At 41.4% G+C, this 26,501-nt stretch overlaps 1 protein-coding gene across 3 annotated transcripts in view; it reads right to left on the reverse strand.

Moving 5' to 3' along the window:
• The window catches only part of GAK (cyclin G associated kinase), a 799,358-nt gene that overhangs the window by 60,943 nt on the left and 711,914 nt on the right, over positions 1-26,501 (reverse strand). For 2 of the 3 annotated variants that reach the window (XM_053702754.1, XM_053702753.1), the window contains 4 exons: positions 21,231-21,350; positions 20,142-20,342; positions 19,414-19,562; positions 10,435-10,611 (listed from right to left, as the gene is read on the reverse strand). In XM_053702754.1, coding sequence (XP_053558729.1) covers positions 10,435-10,611; positions 19,414-19,562; positions 20,142-20,342; positions 21,231-21,350 — 647 coding nt within the window. The remainder of the gene's footprint in view (positions 1-10,434; positions 10,612-19,413; positions 19,563-20,141; positions 20,343-21,230; positions 21,351-26,501) is intronic. The other variant, XM_053702755.1, reaches the window with a different exon arrangement.

Raw genomic sequence — 26,501 nt, forward strand, 5'->3', positions numbered from 1 at the left:
CATAGCATACCTTGGCCGGAGCAGAAGACGACCTGAAGGTTGATCCCCTGAAGCCTCAGGGACAGTTGTTCCCCCGGAGAGTTGAGCAGGCCATCCCATGCCTTTAGAGCCCCGGTCAACAGAACACGTACAATATTGTAAACACACCTCTGGTAGTTGCAGATGCGCCAGCGCCATAACAAACGTGCCATAACCTCCAGGAGGGAACAATCCACCTTCCAGAGAAGGATAAGCAAAATCTGGGTTACCCGCATGTGTAGTAAGAGTTGGTGGTAGGGAACTTGCCACTTGGGGAACGGAACCCCCAGAGAAGGATGGCTCAGCGGCCCCTTGATTCCCCGATCCCGAGAAATTGAGCACTCTAAAACGGCATTCTAAACATAACTGAAGGGCATGTATCATCCGGGCCGACTCTTATTCCACACGAAAAACAGAATCTGATTCAGAGAGATTCGTCTCCACAATATCAGAGTCCTCCATAACTGGGATATTGGATACAAAAAATGGACCAAATAAGAAACTGAAAACGGCACCTGACACCCACAATGGCTGGGGCACTCACCACCTCCTAGGACTCAGACACCAGCAGACCAGAAATTTTCCGTTGCCACACTGTCAGGAATGCGGAAATGGAGAGCCAAAACGTGACCACGCCTGGTCACCAGGTGCACCGTGCGGTCCAGAAAAAGTGTGCTCAACCGTAAAAGGCCGCGTCACTTCCAAAGGACGTTATGTTCCATAGCCAAGAGCCTATGTAACACTACGCATAAGCAGGTTATATCACATAACAAACATGATTAAAAAAAACCCTGTTCAATAACCCCTCTCAGGAGATATTAACTCTTGATTCCAAGATACAAAAGGAGTGAAAGTAAAATGAAACGATCTTACCGGAATCAACGCCATGGCATAGGAACACGGCCCTTTAAATGTTAGTAGCATCGCCTCTGCCATGGACTTGAGAGAAGAAATCAGGCAGCAAAACTCGTCAGTGCTGATTGCTTGTGGAGCTGTTAATATGAGTCGGGATGGTTTCGCAGTAAGACTCTGCCTGCATCTCCGGACTTTCATCCATGCCCTCACTGAGAGGCTGACAGGACTACTTAAAACTCCAGTCCCATGCCGAAGAGTACTACCCTCCATAAGAGACTATCGAAAACTTCTGACTCTTTCCATTTATGAAGAAAAAAAAAACAGCGTGAAAACAAAGCAGTAGAAAGCTCTAATAGCGAGTGGGCGAAAAAACATAAATTATGCTTACCTGATAATTTCATTTTTTTCTGATGGAAAGAGTCCACAGCAGCATTCATTACTTTTGGGAAATAAGAACCTGGCCACCTGGAGGAGGCAAAGAAACCCCAGCCAAAGGCTTAACATTTTCCTCCCACTCCCCTCATCCCCCCCAGTCATTCTGCCGAGGAACAAGGAACAGTAGAAGAAATATCAGGGTGAAAAGGTGCCAGAAGACTATAAGGATGCCCCACATATTATGGGTGGGGTGCTGTGGAACCTTTCCATCAGAAGAAAATGAAATGATCAGGTAAGCATAATTTATGTTTTTCTTCTTAAATGGAAAGAGTCCACAGCAGTATTCATTACTTTTGGGAAATCAATACCCAAGATAAAGAGGACACTGAATGCCAAAACGGGAGGGTTCATAGGCGGCCCAAACTGAGGGCACCAGACCTGAACAACAACCAAACAAAAAATCCTGCTTCCTCGAAGCCAAGAAAAATTTGAAGAAAAGCCCCGGTGACACCGACCTGCAGTCAATCCAGAGCCAAACAAGAGACCGCAAACGGACGCGACTGAGCCAATAGTCCTCCAAGAGATACCATCGCCCCAATAAATGGTTCCTCCAACCACCCTAAGCCCCCAGGGGCAAGGCAAGGAACCGAAGAAACCAAAAGGTTTGTTAAATATGACAGAAAACACCTCAAATGTGTGAAGACCCGGCTCACGGAGACAAAAATGGATCCAAACCGAGAATAAGGCCACACCACATGAAGCGAAAAAACTGAATAATCTTGACACGGAGATGGGATAACATCTCCCCAACATCCTGCAAGCAAGGACGTAACAGAAGACGCAAAGTCCTCCCTGTGCCCACCCACAGAATATCAAAGTATTCATCATGAAAATAGAGTAATAGACCCAGGACAAAACCGCAGGATCAACAACACCGTGTCCATAACAAGACGGCACCAAAGAGCTTGCAAGGAATGAAGAAGTAGTCCACAGTAAGACAATCCCTCAACAGAGGGCATTCTCCCAGCAACCTAAGCCGCCCGACCTACACTTAGGCTCCTAAAAAGGAGAACACAATGCCTCCCGAAAAGGAGAATATACCCTCGGAATCCGAAGGTAGAGAAAACCATCTCCTGTGTAGGAACAAGGAGAAAGAGAAAACCTCTCCCTGCAGACTGAGCTAACAAGCTCTCACAGACAAAGGATACCTCGATCACTAGATTGCTCTGACATTCCTTTATTAAGAAAGCTGCCACAGCAGGATTCATACTCTAAGCCTTCAGCTTCCTAGGCAGTGTAAGTATCCCTTAGGTCACTAAGTCCTGCCAGCAGACCCATACCCAGCTGGACCAACCCAGCCACACGGATCCAGTACAGGAACAAAAAGAATCCCAAAACTGATACAGGAACGAGCGAAGAGATGGAAAAACCATCTCACAAGAGTACAAGGACAACCCGACTCTGACCCCAGATAAGGCCATAAACTGATAAATATCTATCAAAACAAGGCCCACAATCTGCTTAGAACTGGGAAGGCCCCAGATGGACCACCTCCACCTTATGCCCCCTGAGCTAAAGAGGTCTTAAACAAAAAAGGACCTCATCTCCAAAGAAAGGAGAATAGTCCCTATGAAAGGGAAAGAACCGGAAAGAACAACAATTACCAAAAGGTCAGAACCACCGGTTAAGTGGGTATAAAACCCCCAAAGTAAATGTCCTAGAAGAGGACCCTCTTACAGGTTGCATGCCAATCAGAGGCACAGTCAACCCCAAATACCTGCAAAGCAGAAATCCACAGGGACACTAGCAACCGACCAGGGAATTGCAACCCTAAAGAGCAACAGAAATTGGAACCCCACGCCAGCAGTAGAGTTGAAACCCACACTCAAAGGCGCTAGCCACCCAGGAACCCCCAGATTACATGGGATACTCAGTAAGGAGTAATGCATATTCTAATACCAGGCCAAATTTGACCCAGACAGGTAGATAGATCAAGGACACAGCCCAAGTTCCCACTACCAGAGAACACCCCGACCAATCCTGATATCCCAGAATCCAAAATAGGATTAGGAAAAGGAGCAAAACCCCAGAAGCAGAGTCTCTGAAGGAATATAGGTCCAGGCAGTCTCATTCCAGAACTAAACACCCCAAATGGCCAAAAGTCGTATGAAGGGACCTCTTAGCCACAGGACAACAGCAGGGAACCTTGAAGTCCACAAAACCCTACTAGCCGGGCTAGGGTCTCCATTACCGCCACACAGGCAGAGGGTACAGAGAAAAATAAGGTGCTAAACCTTCCCAGCTCCGAGGTAACCAAAAGGGTATCTGACTCACCTGGAGACATGAAAAGAAACCTAAAGGTATCAACACTTGGACAGACCATACAAGCTAAAACGCATCTATAAGCTGTAGGAGGAGGCACTCAAGGCTCTGATGAAATCAGATGACAGAGTGACGCAATGGAACACTCACCTATAACTAGAAGCTATAAGGACTGGTTAATCCTTCCCACCTCAGGAACTCAGGGTTCCTCTCGAATGCTGCAGTGAAACATGAAAAAATTATAATCTGAGCACTCAGCACTGCTACCAGCCCGTACTAAGGGTCCTAACTAGCAAGCTGCATAAACTCTCCCTCATAGGGGAAAAGGAAAACAGACATTTTAAACATAGGACTAACATGTCCAACAACTTCCGCAGAAGTAACCAAGAGTATCAATCCCAGATGGTTCAAGAAGGAAACAAAAACAAAAAAAGACATCCATCGGATATAAATAAAATATTGAGGGTTAATGCCCCAAAAAAGGACACAGGCCTACCCGTCAGACCAGCCAAACAGAGCCCCATCTCAACTGGGAAAGAAACTCAAATAAAGACAATAGGAGATTACCTCATCCCCATATGTCTAACGTTTAGTACTATGTGGACCATCGGACTTAAAATTCCCATATCTACAGTATGTACTATACGGTCATTCAGTGACTCAAACAGATGTCTGCGCAACACGCGAAGGCGCGCAATCCGGTACCCAAATGCACAACGCTCTGGAACAGAACCCTCAGGATACTGCGGAGGCCCACCCCAAGGTGGAATACCTGGCACAACAGGGCACGAGCACATTCTTAAAGAAACGTCTGGACTGTGTAGACGAGCCATCGCCAACATTATCTGAAAGCGTAAACATGCTGCAAGTTCTGGGGGGGGGGGACCACCCCGCATGGAAGAACTATAAACTGGGTTAATCGTATGTGTAAGAGGAACATTAGGTAGGGAACTCGCTCCTTGGGAGACAGGACCCCCAGAGGTGGATGGCTTAGCAGACCCCTGACTCCCCGAGCCCGAGGAACTGGGTGCTCCCAAATGGCATATGGAACAAGAATGGTTGACAGAAGTCAACGAGGCTAAAACGGATTTGTCACCTAACACCGAATCTGAATCAGATATTATAATCGTGTCGGTATCCGAATCCTCCATAACGGAATCTGAAATGATCACAGGCTCAGCATCAGAATCCCCCATAGCTTTAGGGAGGGATAGCAATATGGACTACTCAGTAACAACAAAACGGCACCTGACACCACCAATGGCTGGGGCACTCACCACCTCCTATGACCAGACCAAAGCGGACTAGATTAAATCTCAGACGACACACGGTCGGGAATGCGGAAATGGGAACAGAGCGTAACCACGCCCGGACACAGGGTGAACCATATTGTCCAAAAAGTACGTACAGTCAGCAGGCCACGTCACTACCAAAGCCCTCAAAGTTCCAACCACAAGCCCATAACCTCACACATAAGCAGGTTGAATCACATAAACATGATTATAAACCCCCCTGTCCCATAACCCCCCTCAGGAGATATTAACCCTCGATTCCAAGATCAAACAGACTCACTGAGACCCATTGTTAAAAGTTAAACCCGCGAGGAGCTTTAGCCACACGGGAAACGTCACATTACAGTACATTGCATAAAGTAAAATGAAACGATCTTACCGGAATCAACACCGTGGAACAGGAACACGGCATTTCAAGTGTGACGAATAATAGCATCGCCTCCGCCATGGACTTGAGAAAAGAAAGCAGGCAGCGAAGCGAAGTTAGACAACGCTGATTGCTTGAGGAGCTGTTAATCTGAGTCGGGATGGTTTTGCAGAAAGAAACTTCCTGCATCTCCGGACTCTAACTTTCATCCAAGCCCTCACTGAGAGACTAACATGACTACTAAAAACTCCCGTCCCATGCCGAAGAGTACTACCCTCCATAAGAGACAAAAAACAAAAATTCAAAAATTCTGACACGTCTCTGCCAAGCTCCTGAGACGAAAGGCAAAGAATGACTGGGGGATGAGGGGAGTGGGAGGAGTATTTAAGCCTTTGGCTGGGGTGTCTTTGCCTCCTCCTGGTGGCCAGGTTCTTATTTCCCAAAAGTTATGAATGCTGCTGTGGAATTTTTCCATTTAAGAAGAAAACAAATAAACAGTAGTGAGCAATAAAAGCGATTACTGCAAAGTCTCAACTACTTCTAAGTCTCTTCATACACTCTCCAAACCCCAATAAATAAAGTATGCCTCATTTCACAAACACCCTCACATAACAAACAGTGCCCTCTAAGGATAAATGAATTTCCTCTGAATGATTTCCACAAAAGGAGTAACCCTTATAGTGCCAGTGCCTTCTAACCTAGAAGGAAAAGCACTTACCTGTGGATCCTGCTCTGTCAGGCAGGAACTGTTTTCTAAAGGTGTGGTAAATTCTTCCACTTCTACCAGGGACCTGTAGAAAGGAAAGAACAGAGTAACCAACCCTGGCTTTGTATAATAGGGGTAGCAATAATGTTAGAAGTTTAAGCACCACCACCTTGCCATCTTCTAACTGCTAATAGCCACAATTACTCTTACTGAAGTAATGAACATGGACACAGCTTGACCCCAATCCTTGCTTGCAGGGAAAAGTACCCATAAAAGGATTAAAAATCTTCAGACACCATCTTCGCACATCCTCCCTTGATAGAGGCAAAGAGAATGACTGGGGATTATGGGTAAGGGAAGTTACACTTAACAGCTATGCTAGAGTGCTCTTTGCCTCCTCCTGCTGGCCAGGAGAGAACATCCCACTAGTAATTAGAATGATTCTTGGACTCTCCATGCCATAGGAAAGTAATAGCAGGAAAAACCAATCCTGTACTGAAAACATGTCAGTAGAAAATATACTATAGGGGTTAAAGGGACACTAAACCCAAACATTTTCTTTCATGATTCAGGTAGAGAATACAATTTTAAACAACTTTTCAATTTAGTTCTATTATCGAATTTGATTCATTCTTTAGATATTATTTGCTTAAAAAATAGCAATGCACATGAGTGAGCCAATCACACGAGGCATCTATGTGCAGCCACCAATCTGCGGCTACTAAGCCTATATATATATGATTTTCAGCAAAGGATATCAAGAGAATGAAGCAAAATAAATAATAGAAGTAAATTAGAAAGTTATTTAAAAGTATGTCCATGCTCTTTCTAAATCATGAAAGAAAATAAATTGGGTTCAATGTCCCTTTAACTGTAGCCCCAAAAGGAGGAGGCAAAATACAAATCCCTGCAACATCCTTGGGAGGATAGTGACTTACATTTTCATGAAAAAGAAAAAAAATAAGACAAACGCCAAACTCCTTAAACTTCCCATTTGACAAACACTGCACTCTGACGGGAAATGGTCCTCAACTCAGTCTGAGAACCCCTCTCAACAAAGAAATAATCTGCACATCACCATTCTTCACCTTTCTCCAGCGGAGGTAAAGAGAAGACTAACAACCATAGAGGTGAGAGGGGTTTGGGGATCTTTGCCTCCTCCTAGTGGTAGGGAAAGTAATTCCCAGGAGTAATAGATTGTGCACTCTTACCACCTTTAGGAAAGAAATACATGTAATACATTATTATATATGTGTATGATCCACCAGGAAATGCCTATTTCATTCTTTCCAGAATCAGAATAAAGCTCTGACAAAATAATTTTGTGATATTAAACCTTCAAAAAATAAACTTCTGAATGTATACCTCAATCTAGACCACTATACCACTGAAATAGTAGGGGGCAGCTTTCCTATAATGTTTATCCAAGTAGGACATGACAGACCACAATATTTAAATATGGTTGAGATTTTGCTCCCAAAGAAAGAGTGATTTTTTATTAGGAATAAGATAATTTTTCCACATTAAACATCAAACTATACCTGGTTATGGTAAAGTGTCTTGTATGCATGATCTTCAGTAGAGGCCAGAATAAGAACAGTGTTTAACCCAGGACCTATTTAATGGCATACTACCTGGCTGATTTTACTGACCACCTGACTAAGATTGATGCCAATATTAAGTTAAAATTACCCAAAACTAAATGTTTTCAGTAACATTTAAAAATAACGTTTTATAAAATTGCAAAGTATTTCATTACACCAATTGGGATATAGTAGAGGACTGAGAAGAATATGACTTGGTTAAAGGGACATAATATCAATATGCTATATCACTTGAAAGTGGACAATAATATATCACCTGAGCATCACTATGTAAAAAAATGAAGATATTTTACCTCAAAATTTTACCCCCCCCCCAAAAAAAAAAGAAGAAAAAAAAAAAAAGCGGCTAATCCGCTTCATCAGTGCTGATGTCACACACAAGATTTCATAGTAAACTTCCTTATAATGAGAAGGGAAATAATATGACTGTGCCTGCACATACCAGAGGAACACTCCCTTACAAGTTCATGGACTAGCATCCTGATTGGTTCCTAAAGGGATATGAAACCCAATTTTTTTCTTTCATAATTCAGATAGAGCATGCGATTTTAAGCAACTTTCTAATTTACTATTTTCAATTTTTCTTCATGCTCTTTATATCAGGAATGTAAGCTTACACACACACACACACACACACACACATATATACATACACACATACACAGTATATATATATATATGTATTTTTTTTTAAGACTCCATAGTGTGCAGCAGCTGTTGTCCTGAAAGCAAGGATTCTAATATATAGCGAGCAGTCTGCTCACCTATACAAGCTGTTAAGATCTGTGTGCCCAAATAGTAATCCGTATGACACTATTTAAACTTTCAGCTGTTTTCATATGGCTTGTATCCTTCATTTGCGAACTGGTATTTCTCCTCAGTGGTTCAAGTCGATCGGGTGGGGTGGCCCAAACTTGAACAAGTAGAGCCTGTGTATCAGTAGCGTGCAACGCGTTTCAGCCGACTTTGTGAATGCTACTGTTAACATACAGGTTCCTTAAATAGTCATTTGCAATCGAATTCCCCTGATAAACTGAAACAAAAGGCTCCTCCAAGAGAGGAGGTGGAGACTTGCTCCTAGAACAACAGGGGTTGGGGATTGCCACCAAACCAGACTCTCTCCCATCTGGGCGTTCAGAGAGATAACCTGCCATAGATCTAAATGATCTCCATTCCATTGTCTGAGCATACAACACTGTAGTGGTCTCAGATGAAAACGACCAAACGGTATAGAATCTGATGCCGCAACCTTGAGGCCCACTACCTCCATGCATAGTGCTACAGATGGATGAGCATTGGACTGAAGCAGGCATCACGCCCTCAGAAGCTTCTCCCTGCACTGGTCTGTAAGGTAGATGCGCATGCTGATGGAATCCATGATCGTTCCTAGGAAGTTTACCCTCGTAGCTGGGATGAAGGAACCTCTTTCCAAGTTGACCTTCCAACCATGCGTCCGAAGACACGAGTAACCTCTACGTGTAGTCCTATACCACAGACAATGAAGAAGCCTGAACCAGAATGTAGTCCAGGTAAGGAGCTACTGCTTACAAACCACAGCTAGCAGGGCTCCAAGCCCCTTGGTGAACACTTGTGGAACAGTAGCCAATCCAAATGGGAGAACAACAAATTGGTAGGGTTTGTTTAGGAAGGCGAACCGAAGAAAACTCTAGTGGCCCTGTGTATCAAAATGTGTAGATACAAGTCCTTCAGGTCTATTGTCGAGATGAACTGTCCCTCCTGAACCAGGAAGGATCGATCTTATTGTCTCCATCTTGAAGGTGGGAATTCTTACAAAACTTTTAAATACCTTTAGGTCCAATATAGGACGGAACGTGCTCTCTTTCTTGGGCACCACAAAGAGATGCAAGTAAAATTGGACACCCTTCCTTTTGGAGCAGAGAAAGTCTGCCCTCCATGCAACCTGGTTCAAGGTCGGGGGTGATCCCATCATGCTGATTTTTTATCTTGGGAAGCCTTCTTGGGTTACTTGTTCTTATTCTACCCCTGGGAGGGCTTCCAGGTAGGCCTGGGAGACTCAGTTTTAGTCGCTTCTGCCTTCCTTTGATTCTTGTTTTGATAGGAACAAAAACATTCAGGCCGGAAAACCCTTGGGTTTAGACTTTTTGTCCTGTTGCAGGAAAGCTCCTTTGTGGCTCTAGGCATAGGTCTAAATACTGAGTTCAGTCTCTGGACCTGTTCTTCCTCAGGCGGCTTTGCCGCAGGGACCCCCAGGATAGACATAACCCTTTTAAATAGGAGCCTGAGCTGCTCCACTTTGAACTTAATCATACTCTCTTCTAACTCATCTTCAGAGTGGTCAGAGGAAGGAGGTTCGTCCTCAGAAGCATGTCCATAACTGTCGTTCGTGACCTTTGCCACCACGCCTGGGCTATGTATAGGAGAACAATGTCTATTTTTTCTCTTCCTCTTCCCTGACACTTGGCTAGCACTCAGGGCAGCAGACACAGCAGCCTGTATACGGGCTGTGAGGTGAAATGAATTGATCAGGTAAGATATAAATTATGTTTTTTCCCTCTAATACACTTTAAGACTTCAGAAATACATACTAAGTTTTGGCAAATTTAATTTGCTAAAGAATTCCCAATGAGTCCTTAAATTTTCTAATCACTTGCCCTCCAGTGACTCCCATCTTACAGAAGAGGAGGTGTCTTATCTACTCCACCTATCACATATGTTTTCCTCCCCCTATTCCATCTCACATTCTGATACCTTCATTTTCTGATAGAGGCCCTACCCTAAAAATTCCCCAAGCAAGCCTTATTTGCATTCTTCAGTCCTAGATCTTTAGCACTACATTTATCATAATGTTTTTATACTGTATAAAAAAACTTGTTTGGTTACTGTTAAAAGCTTTTCGCCCTGGGAAAATCTTACCTTATCTGGATGAACCACAAGTACTGCCTTTCTATAGTTCTTTTTCACTTGATCAGGGGTAACCAAATCAGACATATTGACAGGTTTCCATTTTGTTTCACCATCCCACAAAACAGTGTGAAGAGTGGATATTAAAGCTCTTATATTTCTTTCTTTTCCTTCAATCCAGTCTAAAATCTAAGTAAAAACAGCAATACATATTAAGACACAAAAGTATACAATATTCACTAACATTTAGCTAAATATTTTTTCCCCATTAACAGATTTTTTTTCCTCGTTTAAAGCCTTGTTTAATAATTAAATTAAAAATGTATATAAACAGCTTTCCAACAAATAAAAAACAAACAAAAAGAATATGTTCCCAAACAGTATTTAAAGGGACAGACTACTCCAAAATTCCCCAGTTTTACATAACCAATTAATATACTTTTTACCTCTCTATCTTATCACATGGCTATTTATTTATTATCTATTGACTTGCATTTTAGACAATTAGTGATGTGTCCTGCAAAACTCCACGGGAGAGAGCACAATGTTATCTATATAGCACACATGAATTAGAAGTCTCATGTGAAATGCTAATAAAAAAGCATGTGATAAGAGGCTGTCTGTAGTGGCTTAGAAACAGGGAGAAATTTAGAGGTTTAAAATGTTATAAAGTATATTAATATAACAATGTTGGTTGTGCAAAGCTGGGGAATGGGTATTAACCCCTTAATGACTGAGTACGTCCTCAAAAAAAAAAAAAGACAGTTAACGCCTGAGGACGTACCGTGCACGCCCGCAGTCCGGAAAGCAGCTGGAAGCGATCCTGCTCGCTTCCAGTTGCTTTCCAGTTATTGCAGTGATGCCTCGATATCAAGGCATCCTGCAATAACCATTTTTAGCCATCCGATGCAGAGAGAGCCACTCTGTGGCCCTCTCTGCACCGGACATCGATGGCAGGTATCGTTGGTGGGAGCTGGTGTGGGAGGGGGGTGGCGGCCATCGATGGGCCTTGTGATATGGAGGGGGCGGGATCGTGGGCGGGGATGGCCGGGGGCATGCATGGATGAGCGCGCGCGCATGGGGAGGTGGGCGTCTGCACGGGGAGGGAGCGGGTGGGAACCTCTACACTACAGAAATATTGGTGTTAAAAGTGGGAAAAGGGGGGGGGAATAGATTTTATTAAAAAAAGATCAGTCAGGGGGTGGGGGGTTGGTCTGTAGGGGGGGGAGCTATACTACAGAAAAAAATGAAAATAAATAAAACCCATTTTTTTCCCCCCCAATAAGGCAGAGGGGGAGGGTTAGAGAGCTGTTTTGGGGGGGGGGGGATCAGGGAGGTTGGGGGCTAAGGGGGAATCCTACATAGCAGCATATATAAATGTGCTAAAAAAAAATAAAAGATATTCGAATACCTTTTATTTTAGTACTGACAGACTTTTGTGGGGTGGGGGAGGGAAGGGTGCTGTTTGGGAGGGATCAGGGGGTGTGATGTGTCAGGTGGGAGGCTGATCTCTACACTAAAGCTAAAATTAACCCTGCAAGCTCCCTACAAACTACTTAATTAACCCATTCACTGCTAGCCATAATACACGTGTGATGCGCAGCAGCATTTAGCGGCCTTCTAATTACCAAAAAGCAACGCCAAAGCCATATATGTCTGTTATTTCTGAACAAAGGGGATCCCAGCGAAGCATTTACAACCATTTGTGCCATAATTGCACAAGCTGTTTGTAAATAATTTCAGTGAGAGACCTAAAGTTTGTGAAAAAGTGAACAATTTTTTTTATTTGATCGCTTTTGGCAGTGAAATGGTGGCATGAAATATACCAAAATGGGCCTAGATCAATAATTTGGGTTGTTTACTACACTAAAGCTAAAATTAACCCTAAAAACTCCCTAAAAGCTCCCTAATTAACCCCTTCACTGCTGGGCATAATACACGTGTGGTGCACAGCAGCATTTAGCGGCCTTCTAATTACCAAAAAGCAACGCCAAAGACATACATGTCTGCTATTTCTGAAGAAAGGGGATCCCAGAGAAGCATTTACAACCATTTGTGCCATAATTGCACAAGCTGTTTGTAAATAATTTCAGTGAGAAACCTCACTGTTTTTTTAATTTGATCGCATTTGGCGGTGAAATGGTGGCATGAAATATACCGAAATGGGCCTAGATCAATACTTGGGGTTGTCTACTACACTAAAGCTAAAATTAACCCTAGAATCTCAGGGATTCCTGAAAGATATCAGTGTTCCAATGTAACTAGCGCTAATTTTGAAAAAAAGTGGTTTGGAAATAGCAAAGTGCTACTTGTATTTATTGCCCTATAACTTGCAAAAAGCAAAGAACATGTAAACATTGGGTATTTCTAAACTCAGGACAAAACTTAAAAACTATTTAGCATGGGTGTTTTTTGGTGGTTCTAGATGTGTAACAGATTTTGGGGGTCAAAGTTAGAAAAAGTGTGTTTTTTTCCATGTTTTCATCATATTTTGTATTTTTTTTATAGCAAATTATAAGATATGATGAAAATAATGGTATCCTTTGAAAGTCCATTTAATGGCGAGAAAACAGAATTTATGCTTACCTGATAAATTACTTTCTCCAACGGTGTGTCCGGTCCACGGCGTCATCCTTACTTGTGGGAATATCTCTTCCCCAACAGGAAATGGCAAAGAGTCCCAGCAAAGCTGGCCATATAGTCCCTCCTAGGCTCCGCCCACCCCAGTCATTCGACCGACGGACAGGAGGAAAAATATAGGAGAAACCATATGGTACAGTGGTGACTGTAGTTAGAGAAAATAATTCATCAGACCTGATTAAAAAACCAGGGCGGGCCGTGGACCGGACACACCGTTGGAGAAAGTAATTTATCAGGTAAGCATAAATTCTGTTTTCTCCAACATTGGTGTGTCCGGTCCACGGCGTCATCCTTACTTGTGGGAACCAATACCAAAGCTTTAGGACACGGATGAAGGGAGGGAGCAAATCAGGTTACCTAAACGGAAGGCACCACGGCTTGCAAAACCTTTCTCCCAAAAATAGCCTCCGAAGAAGCGAAAGTATCAAATTTGTAAAATTTGGCAAAAGTGTGCAGTGAAGACCAAGTCGCTGCCTTACATATCTGGTCAACAGAAGCCTCGTTCTTGAAGGCCCATGTGGAAGCCACAGCCCTAATGGAGTGAGCTGTGATTCTTTCAGGAGGCTGCCGTCCGGCAGTCTCGTAAGCCAATCGGATGATGCTTTTAAGCCAAAAGGAAAGAGAGATAGAAGTCGCTTTTTGACCTCTCCTTTTACCAGAATAGACGACAAACAGAGAAGATGTTTGTCTGAAATCTTTTGTAGCTTCTAAATAGAATTTTAGACCCCGGCTACGTCCAAATTGTGTAACAAACGTTCCTTCTTTGAAACTGGATTCGGACACAAAGAAGGTACAACTATCTCCTGGTTAATATTTTTTGTTAGAAACAACCTTTGGAAGAAAACCAGGCTTAGTACGCAAAACCACCTTATCTGCATGGAACACCAGATAGGGCGGAGAACACTGCAGAGCAGATAACTCTGAAACTCTTCTAGCAGAAGAAATAGCAACCAAAAACAAAACTTTCCAAGATAACAACTTAATATCTATGGAATGTAGAGGTTCAAACGGAACCCCTTGAAGAACTGAAAGAACTAGATTTAGACTCCAGGGAGGAGTCAAAGGTCTGTAAACAGGCTTGATCCTAACCAGAGCCTGAACAAATGCTTGAACATCTGGCATAGCTGCCAGTCGTTTGTGTAGTAAGACAGATAAAGCAGAAATCTGTCCCTTTAGAGAACTCGCAGATAATCCTTTATCCAAACCTTCTTGCAGAAAGGAAAGAATCTTAGGAATTTTTACCTTATTCCAAGGGAATCCCTTGGATTCACACCAGCAGATATATCTTTTCCATATTTTATGGTAAATCTTTCTAGTTACCGGTTTTCTGGTCTGAACCAGAGTATCAATCACCGAATCTGAAAACCCACGCTTTGATAGAATCAAGCGTTCAATCTCCAAGCCGTCAGCTGGAGGGAGACCAGATTTGGATGTTCGAATGGACCCTGAACAAGAAGGTCCTGTCTCAAAGGTAGCTTCCATGGTGGAACCGATGACATATTCACCAGGTCTGCATACCAAGTCCTGCGTGGCCACGCAGGAGCTATCAAGATCACCAAGACCCTCTCCTGTTTGATCCTGGCTACCAGCCTGGGAATGAGAGGAAACGGTGGGAACACATAAGCTAGGTTGAAGGTCCAAGGCGCTACTAGTGCATCCACTAGAGTCGCCTTGGGATCCCTGGATCTGGACCCGTAGCAAGGAACCTTGAAGTTCTGACGAGACGCCATCAGATCCATGTCTGGAATGCCCCATAATTGAGTCAACTGGGCAAAAATCTCCGGGTGGAGTTCCCACTCCCCCGGATGGAATGTCTGACGACTCAGATAATCCGCTTCCCAGTTTTCCACACCTGGGATGTGGATCGCAGATAGATGGCAGGAGTGATTCTCCGCCCATTGTATTATTTTGGTTACTTCTTTCATCGCCAGGGAACTCCTTGTTCCCCCCTGATGATTGATATACGCAAAAGTCGTCATGTTGTCTGATTGGAATCTTATGAATCTGGCCTTTGCAAGCTGAGGACAAGCCCTGAGAGCATTGAATATCGCTCTTAGTTCCAGAATGTTTATCGGGAGAAGAGACTCTTCCCGAGACCATAGTCCCTGAGCTTTCAGGGATTCCCAGACCGCACCCCAGCCCACTAGACTGGCGTCGGTCAAGACAATGACCCACTCTGGTCTGCGGAAGCTCATTCCCTGGGATAGGTGGTCCAGGGATATCCACCAACGGAGTGAATCTCTGGTCTTCTGATCTACTTGAATCACTGGAGACAAGTCTGTATAGTCCCCATTCCACTGTTTCAGCATGCACAGTTGTAATGGTCTTAGATGAATTCGCGCAAAAGGAACTATGTCCATTGCTGCAACCATCAACCCTACTACTTCCATGCACTGAGCTATGGAAGGACGTGGAACAGAATGAAGAACTTGACAAGCGCTTAGAAGTTTTGACTTTCTGACATCTGTCAGAAAGATCCTCATTTCTAAGGAATCTATTATTGTTCCCAGGAAGGGAACTCTTGTTGACGGAGACAGAGAACTTTTTTCTATGTTCACCTTCCATCCGTGAGATCTGAGAAAGGCCAGAACGATGTCTGTATGAGCCTTTGCTTTTGAAAGGGACGACGCTTGTATTAGAATGTCGTCCAAGTATGGTACTACTGCAATGCCCCTCGGTCTTAGAACCGCTAGAAGGGACCCGAGTACCTTTGTGAAAATCCTTGGAGCAGTGGCTAATCCGAATGGGAGGGCCACAAACTGGTAATGTTTGTCCAGAAAGGCGAACCTTAGGAACTGATGATGTTCTTTGTGGATAGGAATATGTAGGTACGCATCCTTTAGATCCACGGTAGTCATAAATTGACCTTCCTGGATAGTGGGTAGAATCGTTCGAATGGTTTCCATTTTGAACGATGGTACCCTGAGAAATTTGTTTAGGATCTTTAAATCCAGAATTGGTCTGAAGGTTCCCTCTTTTTTGGGAACTATGAACAGATTTGAGTAAAATCCCATTCCTTGTTCCGTCATTGGAACTGGGTGTATCACTCCCATCTTTAGCAGGTCTTCTACACAATGTAAGAACGCCTGTCTCTTTATTTGGTTTGAGGATAAGTGAGACATGTGGAACCTTCCCCTTGGGGGTAGTTCCTTGAATTCCAGAAGATAACCCTGAGAAACTATTTCTAGCGTCCAGAGATCCTGAACATCTCTTGCCCAAGCCTGAGCAAAGAGAGAGAGTCTGCCCCCACTAGATCCGGTCCCGGATCGGGGGCTACTCCTTCATGCTGTTTTGTTAGCGGTAGCAGGCTTCTTGGTCTGCTTACCCTTGTTCCAGCCTTGCATCGGTTCCAGGCTGGTTTGGACTGTGAGGCATTACCCTCTTGCTTAGAGGATGCAGAATTAGAGGCCGGTCCGTTCCTGAAATTACTTAAGGAACGAAAATTAGACTTATTCTTGGCCTTGAAAGGCCTATCTTGTGGGAGGGCGTGGCCCTTTCCCCCAGTGATGTCTGAGATAATCTCTTTCAATTCTGGTCCAAAGAGAGTTTTACCCTTGAAGGGGATGTTAAGCAATTTTGTCTTGGATGATACATCCGCTGACCAAGACTTTAGCCAAAGCGCTCTGCGCGCCACAATTGCAAACCCTGAATTTTTCGCCGCTAATCTAGCTAATTGCAAAGCGGCATCTAAAATAAAAAGTTAGCCAACTTAAGTGCGTGAACTCTGTCCATAACCTCCTCATATGGAGTCTCTCTACTGAGCGACTTCTCCAGTTCCTCGAACCAGAACCACGCTGCTGTAGTGACAGGAACAATGCACGAAATGGGTTGTAGAAGGTAACCTTGCTGTACAAAAATCTTTTTAAGCAAACCTTCCAATTTTTTATCCATAGGATCTTTGAAAGCACAACTATCTTCGATAGGAATAGTAGTGCGCTTGTTTAGAGTAGAAACTGCCCCCTCGACCTTAGGGACTGTCTGCCATAAGTCCTTTCTGGGGTCGACCATAGGAAATAATTTCTTAAATATAGGAGGGGGAACAAAAGGTATGCCGGGCTTCTCCCACTCCTTATTCACTATGTCCGCCACCCGCTTGAATATAGGAAAAGCGTCGGGGTGCACCGGAACCTCTAGGAACTTGTCCATCTTGCATAATTTTTCTGGAATGACCAAGTTGTCACAATCATCCAGAGTAGATAACACCTCCTTAAGCAGTGCGCGGAGATGTTCTAATTTAAATTTAAATGTCACAACATCAGGTTCAGCCTGTTGAGAAATTTTTCCTGAATCTGAAATTTCCCCATCTGACAAAACCTCCCTCATGGCCCCTTCAGATTGGTGTGAGGGTATGACAGAACAATTATCATCAGCTCCCTCCTGCTCTTCAGTGTTTAAAACAGAGCAATCGCGCTTTCTCTGATATGCAGGCATTTTGGATAAAATATTTGCTATGGAGTTATCCATTACAGCCGTCAATTGTTGCATGGTAATAAGCATTGGCGCGCTAGAAGTACTAGGGGCCTCCTGCGTGGGCAAAACTGGCGTAGACACAGAAGGAGATGATGTAGAACCATGTCTACTCCCTTCATCTGAGGAATCATCTTGTGCAATTTCATTATTTGTGGCAGTACTGTCCTTACTTTGTTTGGACGCTATGGCACAATTATCACACAATTTTGAAGGGGGAGACACATTGGCTTTCATACATATAGAACATAGCTTATCTGAAGGCACAGACATGTTAAACAGGCTTAAACTTGTCAATAAAGCACAAAAACCGTTTTAAAACAAAACCGTTACTGTCTCTTTAAATTTTAAACAGAGCACACTTTATTACTGAATATGTGAAAATATATGAAGGAATTGTTCAAAATTTACCAAAATTTCACCACAGTGTCTTAAAGCATTAAAAGTATTGCACACCAATTTTCAGAGCTTTAACCCTTAAAATAACGAAACCGGAGCCGGTTACAGATTTAACCCCTATACAGTCCCAGCTACAGCCTTTGCTGTGACTTTACCAAGCCCAGAGGGGAATACGATACCAAATGACGCCTTCTAGGAACTTTTCCAACTACTTTCAGGTCCTCATGCATGCATCTGCATGTCTTGCACTCAAAAACAACTGCGCAGTAATGGCGCGAAAATGAGGCTCAGCCTACAACTGGGAAGGCCCTTCCTGACTGGAAAAGGTGTCTAACATAGTGCCTGCCTTTAAAAAACGTTCCCCAAGTTTATAAGTGTGAATTATCAGCATAAACATGTATAAAATGTCCAAATAAAGCAATCGATTTAGCCCATAAAAGTCTACCAGTTTTATAGCCCATATTAAGCCCTTTATTCTGTCTGAGACTAAGAAAATGGCTTACCGGTCCCCATGAGGGGAAATGACAGCCTTCCAGCATTACACAGTCTTGTTAGAAATATGGCTAGTCATACCTTAAGCAGAAAAGTCTGCTAACTGTTTCCCCCAACTGAAGTTACTTCATCTCAACAGTCCTATGTGGAAACAGCAATCGATTTTAGTTACTGTCTGCTAAAATCATCTTCCTCTCACAAACAGAAATCTTCATCTTTTTCTGTTTCAGAGTAAATAGTACATACCAGTACTATTTTAAAATAACAAACTCTTGATAGTAGAATAAAAAAACTACAACTAAACACCACATACTCTTAACCATCTCCGTGGAGATGTTGCCTGTGCAACGGCAAAGAGAATGACTGGGGTGGACGGAGCCTAGGAGGGACTATATGGCCAGCTTTGCTGGGACTCTTTGCCATTTCCTGTTGGGGAAGAGATATTCCCACAAGTAAGGATGACGCCGTGGACCGGACACACCAATGTTGGAGAAAAACAGTATATAGTATATGTGTGTACAGTAAATGAGTAAGAGGAAAATTACAGCTAAACAGAAACACTGCAAAAATGTAAAAATAGCCTTGGTCCCAAACAGACAGAAAATGGAAAAGTGCTGTGGTCATTAAGGGGTTAAAGGCGTTATCTATCTTTTAAAAAGCAATTTTGGTGTAGACTGTCCCTTTAAAGTTTTTATTTCAATATCTCTGATACACAGCGTGCAATATACACACTCATCTACAATTATGTTTATGAAACACTTAGGTTGCTAGATTATACACAGAATGGTAAAAACAGCTTACAATCTTGAAGCTAATTCTATCTGTGGCTGCAGCTACCCAGGTTAAGAGTAGAACAAATAAAAAAAGTTATTCAAGTATCTTAAGTTATACAAATGTATATTGCCTACATTTGCCTACACAGGATACAGTCAGTCACTGCTAAATCTTTACTGTAAACCTTCAATATACAGTTTCAATGCAAAATGTGCTTACTTTCAACTTCAGAGGATCTATATCCTTAGTCAGTTCTTGTCTCCTCATTTCAGCAATTGTTCTTGGTCCTTTTTTATCCATTTTGCTAGAAAATCCTTGCCTTGACAATAGATCCACAAAATCATCTTCTGTAACCTTTGGCTTTGGTCCTGAAAGGTGCAAATACAATGTAAAAAAGGCATAATGAAAACTTTACAATCATGCATTGATATATTGTGTTACAGTACACATTTTTAGCTAGAAGGGGGATAACTGACATTTCATTTATGACAGCAAACCCCTTTAGGTTTTAATATAATATGGTTATGCAAAATGAAACATCTTTGCAATATATTTGTATTTATTTGCCCCTTTGTTCTAGCTCATTTAGCTCTGAAAATTGAGCAAATTCTAATGCTCAGAACTTGAAATGCAAGCTACTGACTACTTTTCAAGGCTAACACTGCTAATATATGTCCCTAATTGGCTTTAACTGATAACCTCAAATAAATCCATTCTATACTAAAATTTATGACCGTGATTAGCATTGTAGTCTTCTGACTAAATCCCAGATTGGCTTCTTCAAATAAGGCAAATAGTGGGTGGAGTTTGGCTATTGAAAAATAATTGCAGTAAAAAGGATGTTAATTTGTTTTAAAAACTTTAAGATTTTGCTGATATGTTATTTTATTGCAACACAACAGAAATTACAAGGTGTTGTACTGCCCCTTTAAGTTCTTTCCTCTTACCAAAACCTGGTGCTCTGATGCCTCGTTCTTCTCTTCCTCCAATTACACTAAAACCACTATAGTTGGGCTTGGTAGGCACTCCACTTTTGGTCTGGGATTGCCAAGGCGTAGTACTCTGGGGTTTTCCAGCTTGCCATGAATTTCCAGCTTTCTGAGAAGATTTGTCATTGGGCCGAACAGAAGAGAACTGAGATGACGACCCTTTAGCAGGAGAACAAAACGAAGAATTAAAAATGATAACCCTTACATGATTTATATGCCTAGAATTTATAATGTTTATACTTTAATCACACAGAACATATTGGCATACTACATAAAGGAACACTAAAGTCAAAATTCAACTTCTATGATTCAGATACACAATTTTAAACTTTCCAGTTCTTTTCCATTATCTAAATGTGTGCAGTCTTTTTATGTGTGTAAATGAGCATCTGCAAGACTATATGTATATGAATTTTGTGATTGGCTAATAGCGGTCACGTTGCAGCGGGGAAGGAAAATTTTACCTGCAATTTGCCCGAAACAAATCTACTTCTCATTTTAATTTCAAACTAGGGCTGTTAAATAGTTTTTTTTCATTTTATTATAAGTTTGCTAATTATGCAATTCTACTGCATTTAATGGTCCTTTTAAGCAAACGTCAGATTTGAAGAGCTATTACGGTGAAAACATGACATGCTTTTTTTTTTTAGAGCATGTCATTTTATCACTATCAAACCACACACATTGGTGTATTTAACCGAACCACCCCATGCAAATGGGTTAAACGCATACATAAAGTACCTTTCTGGAGCCGCAGGAAACCGGCGCTGACACAACCAACAGCAGTAGTGATACAATGATATGTTCTTAAGAATGAAAGCATGTATTGTTTTCACTAGAGAGTCTCATTAATATGCTACGTAGCTGAAAAAGTCATTTTACCATCACTTTAAAATACTTGTGTGTCTCTCCTTTATTCTAGCACTTATCTGTAATTTGTGATGTCAAGAAAATAGTGTGACCTTTTTGTTGGTATCCATACAGGCGGTACTTACTAACAAATAGTGTTGGATCTGATATGTGTTAGCAACTGCTATTTGAGTTTACCTTGTAGAGAAGAACCAAGTCTATCAAGATCTGCAAAGGGGTCAAAATTTGAAGACTTTGCTTGTGTGAATGACAAGCTGGAAGATGTACTTAACTGACTGACAGTAGTGGATGCTGGCCCTAGGAGGAGAAGATTGAATATTGTAAATATGTAGCCAAAAACTAATGACGACAACATATGACCCATAGTGTACTGTCTATCATATGATTATAATGTTGAAGACATCTGGTGGTTGTTTGCAGTTTAGTTCCTTACAGGAATGAAAAAGGAAGAATACTGCCTTTGTTAATAATGTTCACAATTTGTTAATGAACAAATACACTAATTTCTAATACAGAGAGCTTATATTTAGATCTTACAGCAAACATATCAGTGCAATTCAAATGTACAATGAACTCATTAAACATTAATATAAAATGTGTATCTAGAGGCAAAATATGAAGAGCTTGACTTGCATGCTTCTGAAAACGAAGATGGCTTCTGCAAATTAAAATTAAAACTTTATATTGTATGTATTTGCAATCATCATGTGTAAGTGCATATTGCAATTTAAATTTATCTGATTGTATTGCAGCTTTAAAGAACTATTCAAAGAATTAATTTCAGTTTGGAATAAACGAAAGGTTGTTTTTGTCTGTACTGTTAACTAGATGTCTAGCTATCAGTTAGTGAGGACAGCATACCTAGGCTAGTTCTCTAAATGTTACAGCATCAAAATGGCCAGGACATTTTATAATGAAAATGAGAACAACTTTTAAATAACTTAAAGATCAGCATCTTAAACATAATTCATGTAAGAACTTACCTGATAAATTAATTTCTTTCATGGAGGCGAGAGTCCACGAACTGTTACATATGGGATATACGTTCTTACCAGGAGGAGGCAAAGTTTCCCAAACCTCAAATGCCCAAAAATACCTCGCCCACCTCACACATAACTCAGTTTAACGTATAGCCAAGTGGTGATGTGATTAAGGAGTAAAAGAAAAAATAAATTGAGCAGCGGGAAAAGATATATGCTTTAAACAAAAAAGAACCTTAAATGGGTGGGGCCTCATGGACTCTCGCCACCATGAAAAATGTATTTATCAGGTTAGTTCGTACATATATTATGCTCTCTTTTCATATAGGTGGCGAGAGTTTTTTTTGCTGAGAAATTAAATCAAAAAACTAAAAATAATGTATTTTATGACAAATAAATTCAAAGTATAGGCACCATTATCAAACTGAGACAACTGCCTGAAGGACCTTTCTACCAAAAGCTGCTTCTGCCGAGGCCAAAACATCAAAATGGTAACATTTAGTAAAGGTATGCAGAGAAGACCAAGTGGCCACTTTGCAAATTTGATCAATTGAAGCCTCATTCTTTAAAGCCCAAGATGTGGCAACCGATCTAGTAGAATAAACTGTAACTCTCTGAGGCAGAGACTGACCTGCCTCCAAATAAGCTTTGTGATTTAAAAGAAATAGCAGAAGCCTTCTGGGCGTTTTTTAGAACCAGAAAACAGAACAAACAGACTGGTAGTCTGTCTGAAATCTTTAGTAGCATCAACATAGTATATCAATGCTCTAACAGCATCCAAAAGAATGCAAAGTCTTTTCAGTAGCATTTTTTAGATTAGGACACAAAGAAGGAACAATAATTTCCCTATTAATGTTGTGAGAGTTATCCACAAAACCGCATTATTTTGATGGGAAATGAGATAAGGAGACTCACAAGAGTGCAGACAATTCAGAAACTCTACTAGTAGAAGAGATAGTCAAATAAACAATACTTTCCAAGAAAGCAGTTTACTGTCGAAAGAATGCATTAAGACTCCAAGGAGGAGAAATAAGTTCGAAAGCATGTTTAATACAAATTAAAGCATGAACAAAACAATATCTGGAAGATAAGCAATTTTTCTGTGAGACATTACAAAAAGCAGAGATTTGACCTGTCTAGGTACTGGCAGATAAACCTTTCCAAACCATCCTAAAGAATTCTAAAAGAATGCCAGGAGCAATCATGAGAACACCATAAAATATAAAAGTTTTCCAAACTGTGTGATAAATCTTCCTTGAAAAAGGTTTGTGGGTCTGAATCATGATGTTAATCACTGAGTCAGAGAATTGTCTGTGACTGAGAACCAAGTGTTCAGTTTCCATGCCATTAAGTTTAGATACTTTAGATCTGGATGGAAAAAGGGACCTTGAGACAGAAGGTCTAGTCTTAGAGGAAGAGGCCACGGCCGCCAACTGGACATCCAAACTAGGTCCACATACCAAATCTTGTGAGGCCATTGCAGAGTACCACTCCATGTTGATTTTGGAAATCACTCTTGGAAGCAGGACCAGAGGGGGGGGGATATGTAAGCAGGCTGGTAAGACCAAGGCACTGCTAGAACATCCAACACCTCTACCTGAGGATCCCTAAACCTTGCAAGGTACCTGGGAAGTTTCTTGTTCAAACGAGGGGCCATAAGATTTATTTCTGGTAGGCCCCAAAGTTGTACAATCTGAAAACACATCTGGGTGGAGAGACTACTCCCCCGGATGTAGGGATTGACGACAGATAATTTGCCTCCCAGTTGTCCACACCTGGGATGTAAATAGCAGGAATTGGATTCTGCCCAAGAAAGTGCTCAAGATACTTTTATCATAGCTAAGGAACTTCAAGTTCCCACTTGATGATTGACATATACCACTTTTGTGATATTGTTGGTCTGAAAATAGATATAAGGTTCTTTCTTTAATAGAGGCCAAGAATGAAGAGCCCTGAAAAGAGCACGGAGTTACAAGATATTGATTGGTAACCTCGCCTCCCGAGGATTTCAAACTCTTTGTGCTGTCAGAGAACCCGAAACAGCTCCCCAACCTGAAAGACTTGCATCTGTAGTGATCACTGACTAGGTAGGATGAGCAAAGGAAGCCCCTTGAAGAATAGAGTGGTGGTTTAACTTTCAGAGAAAGATGTGTATTGGGATTTAAGAATATCAGTTGTGATATTTGAGTGAAGTCCTTGCACCATTAGCGCAGCATGCAAAGTTGAAGAGGCCACATATGAAAACGAGAAAAAAGGGATTGGGTTGATGCTGCAATCATGAGGCCTAGAACTTCCATACACATAGCCACTGAAGGGAATAATAGAAACTGAAGGTTTAGACAAGCTGAAACCAAATTAATTTGTATCTTTTCTGTCAGGGAAAGAGTCATGGACACTGAATCTATCTGGAAACCTAGAAAGGTGACCTTTGTCTGAGGAATCAAGAAACGTTTTGGTAAATTGATCCTCCAACCAGGTCTTCAAAGGAATGACAAATGTTTTTTTGTGTGTGATTCTGCTAAATAAAAAGATTGAGCTAGTACCAAAATATCGTCCAAATAAGGAAACACCACAATACCCTGCACTCTGATTACAGATAGAAGAGCACCGAGAACCATTGTAAATATTCTTGGAGCTGTTGCTAGGCCGAAAGGGAGAGCAACAAATTGGTAATGCTTTTTCTGAAAAGAGAACCTCAGAAATTGATAATGTTCTGTGTGGATATGCATGTGAAGGTAAGCATCCTGTAAGTCTATTGTGGACATGCTTGTTGAATAAAGGGAAGAATAATCCTTATAGTTTCCATCTTGAAAGGAATTCTCACAAATGTATTTAACGTTTTCAGATCCAAAATTGGTCTGAAAGAATTTTCCTTTTTCGGGACAATGAAAAGGTTGGAATAAAAACCCATCTTTTGTTCCTGTAAGGGAACTGGGACAATCACTCCCATGAGTTCCAAGTCTGAAGCAAATTTAAGAAATGCTTGGGCTATTATAGGATGACTTGGAATATGGGTAAAAAAAAAAATCTTCCCATAGGTGGTCTTATTCTGAATCCAATTCGATATCCCTTAGAAATTATATTCTTAATCCACGGATTTTGGACAGATTCTGACCAAAATTCTTGAAAAAGTTTTAGCCTGCCCACTACCAGAAGAACTCGGTTGGGGCCGTACCATCATGCTGTCTTAGGGGCTGGATTTGGTTTCTTATATTGTTTGGATTTATTCAAATTTGAAGGTGGTCTCCAGTTAGAGCCAGAGGCCTTAGGGGAGGGGACAGTTTTCTGTTCTCTATTCTGACAAAAGAAACAAAAATGATTGGGAGCCTTAAATTTCCACTTAGACTTTTTGTCTTGAGGAATGAATACTCCATTCCTTGATTTAAGCCATAAAGCTCTTCTAGTAAGAATAGCTAAGGAAATAGTTTTAATGTTGATTTTCACGATATCAAATACTGCATCGCAAATAAAATTATTTGCATGTTGAAGTAAATGAAGAATGTTGGAACATTCAGGATCTAAAGATAACTGCTGAGCAAGACAAGATAACCAAAAAGTAGAGGCAGCCGCTACGTCAGCAATAGAAATGGCTGGTCAAAAAATGTAACCAGTATGAAGGTATTCCTTTCTAAGATAAGATTCAAGTTTCCAATCTAAAGGGTCTTTAAAAGGCTATGACTACGGCATTCTGCCAAAACGCGTAAGCCCGCTTGCTTTGCTCCTCTCCCTACTAATGGTTTCAGTGTTTGCTGTTCATAAATACTTTTTTTTTTTTAACTTTTTTGGAATAAAGTCTTGATTTTATCTTAAGAGCGATGGTATCCTTCTGTTCATTTGCATTAATCTTTAGAAGCAGTACCGTCTTCCAAAGGAATAGTAGTACGTTTGGCAAGAGTGGCCCCATCAACCTTGGGGACCATTTCCCACAGCTCCAAATTAGCAATAGGTAAAGTATATAATCTTTTAAACCTTGAAGAAGGGTTAAAAGTAATAACCAGTTTAGGCCATTCTTTAGCAATCATATCAGAGACTGCATAAGGAATAGGAAAAATCTCAGGAAGATTGACAACAGTTTTAAACACTGAATTTAAACGATTACAGGGTATATCAGAATGATTAGCTTCTTCAATGCCTAAAGTGAATAAAACTTTCTTTAAAAGAGAACAGAAATGTTGTATCCTAAATAAAAAGGAAGAATTATCAAACTCTGTGTCTGATGTAGGAGCCACAGAACCAGAGGCATCCCCATCATTAGAAGATACATCAGTATTCTATCGGTCAGTGCATAAAAACATGCAAAAACAGTAAAATATGCAATGACCTTTTAAGTTTATTTGAAGACGATAGAGCAGTCAGGGCCTTATCAATGGCGGCAGCAATAAAATATTTAATTGCTGTGGGTATGCCCTAAGCATTAGATTGTAATTGAAAAACAGTAGGTGCATTTGTACACATAAACATTAGAAAG

This window comes from Bombina bombina, chromosome 2 (genome assembly GCF_027579735.1).
Source record: "Bombina bombina isolate aBomBom1 chromosome 2, aBomBom1.pri, whole genome shotgun sequence".
Lineage (NCBI taxonomy): Eukaryota > Metazoa > Chordata > Amphibia > Anura > Bombinatoridae > Bombina > Bombina bombina.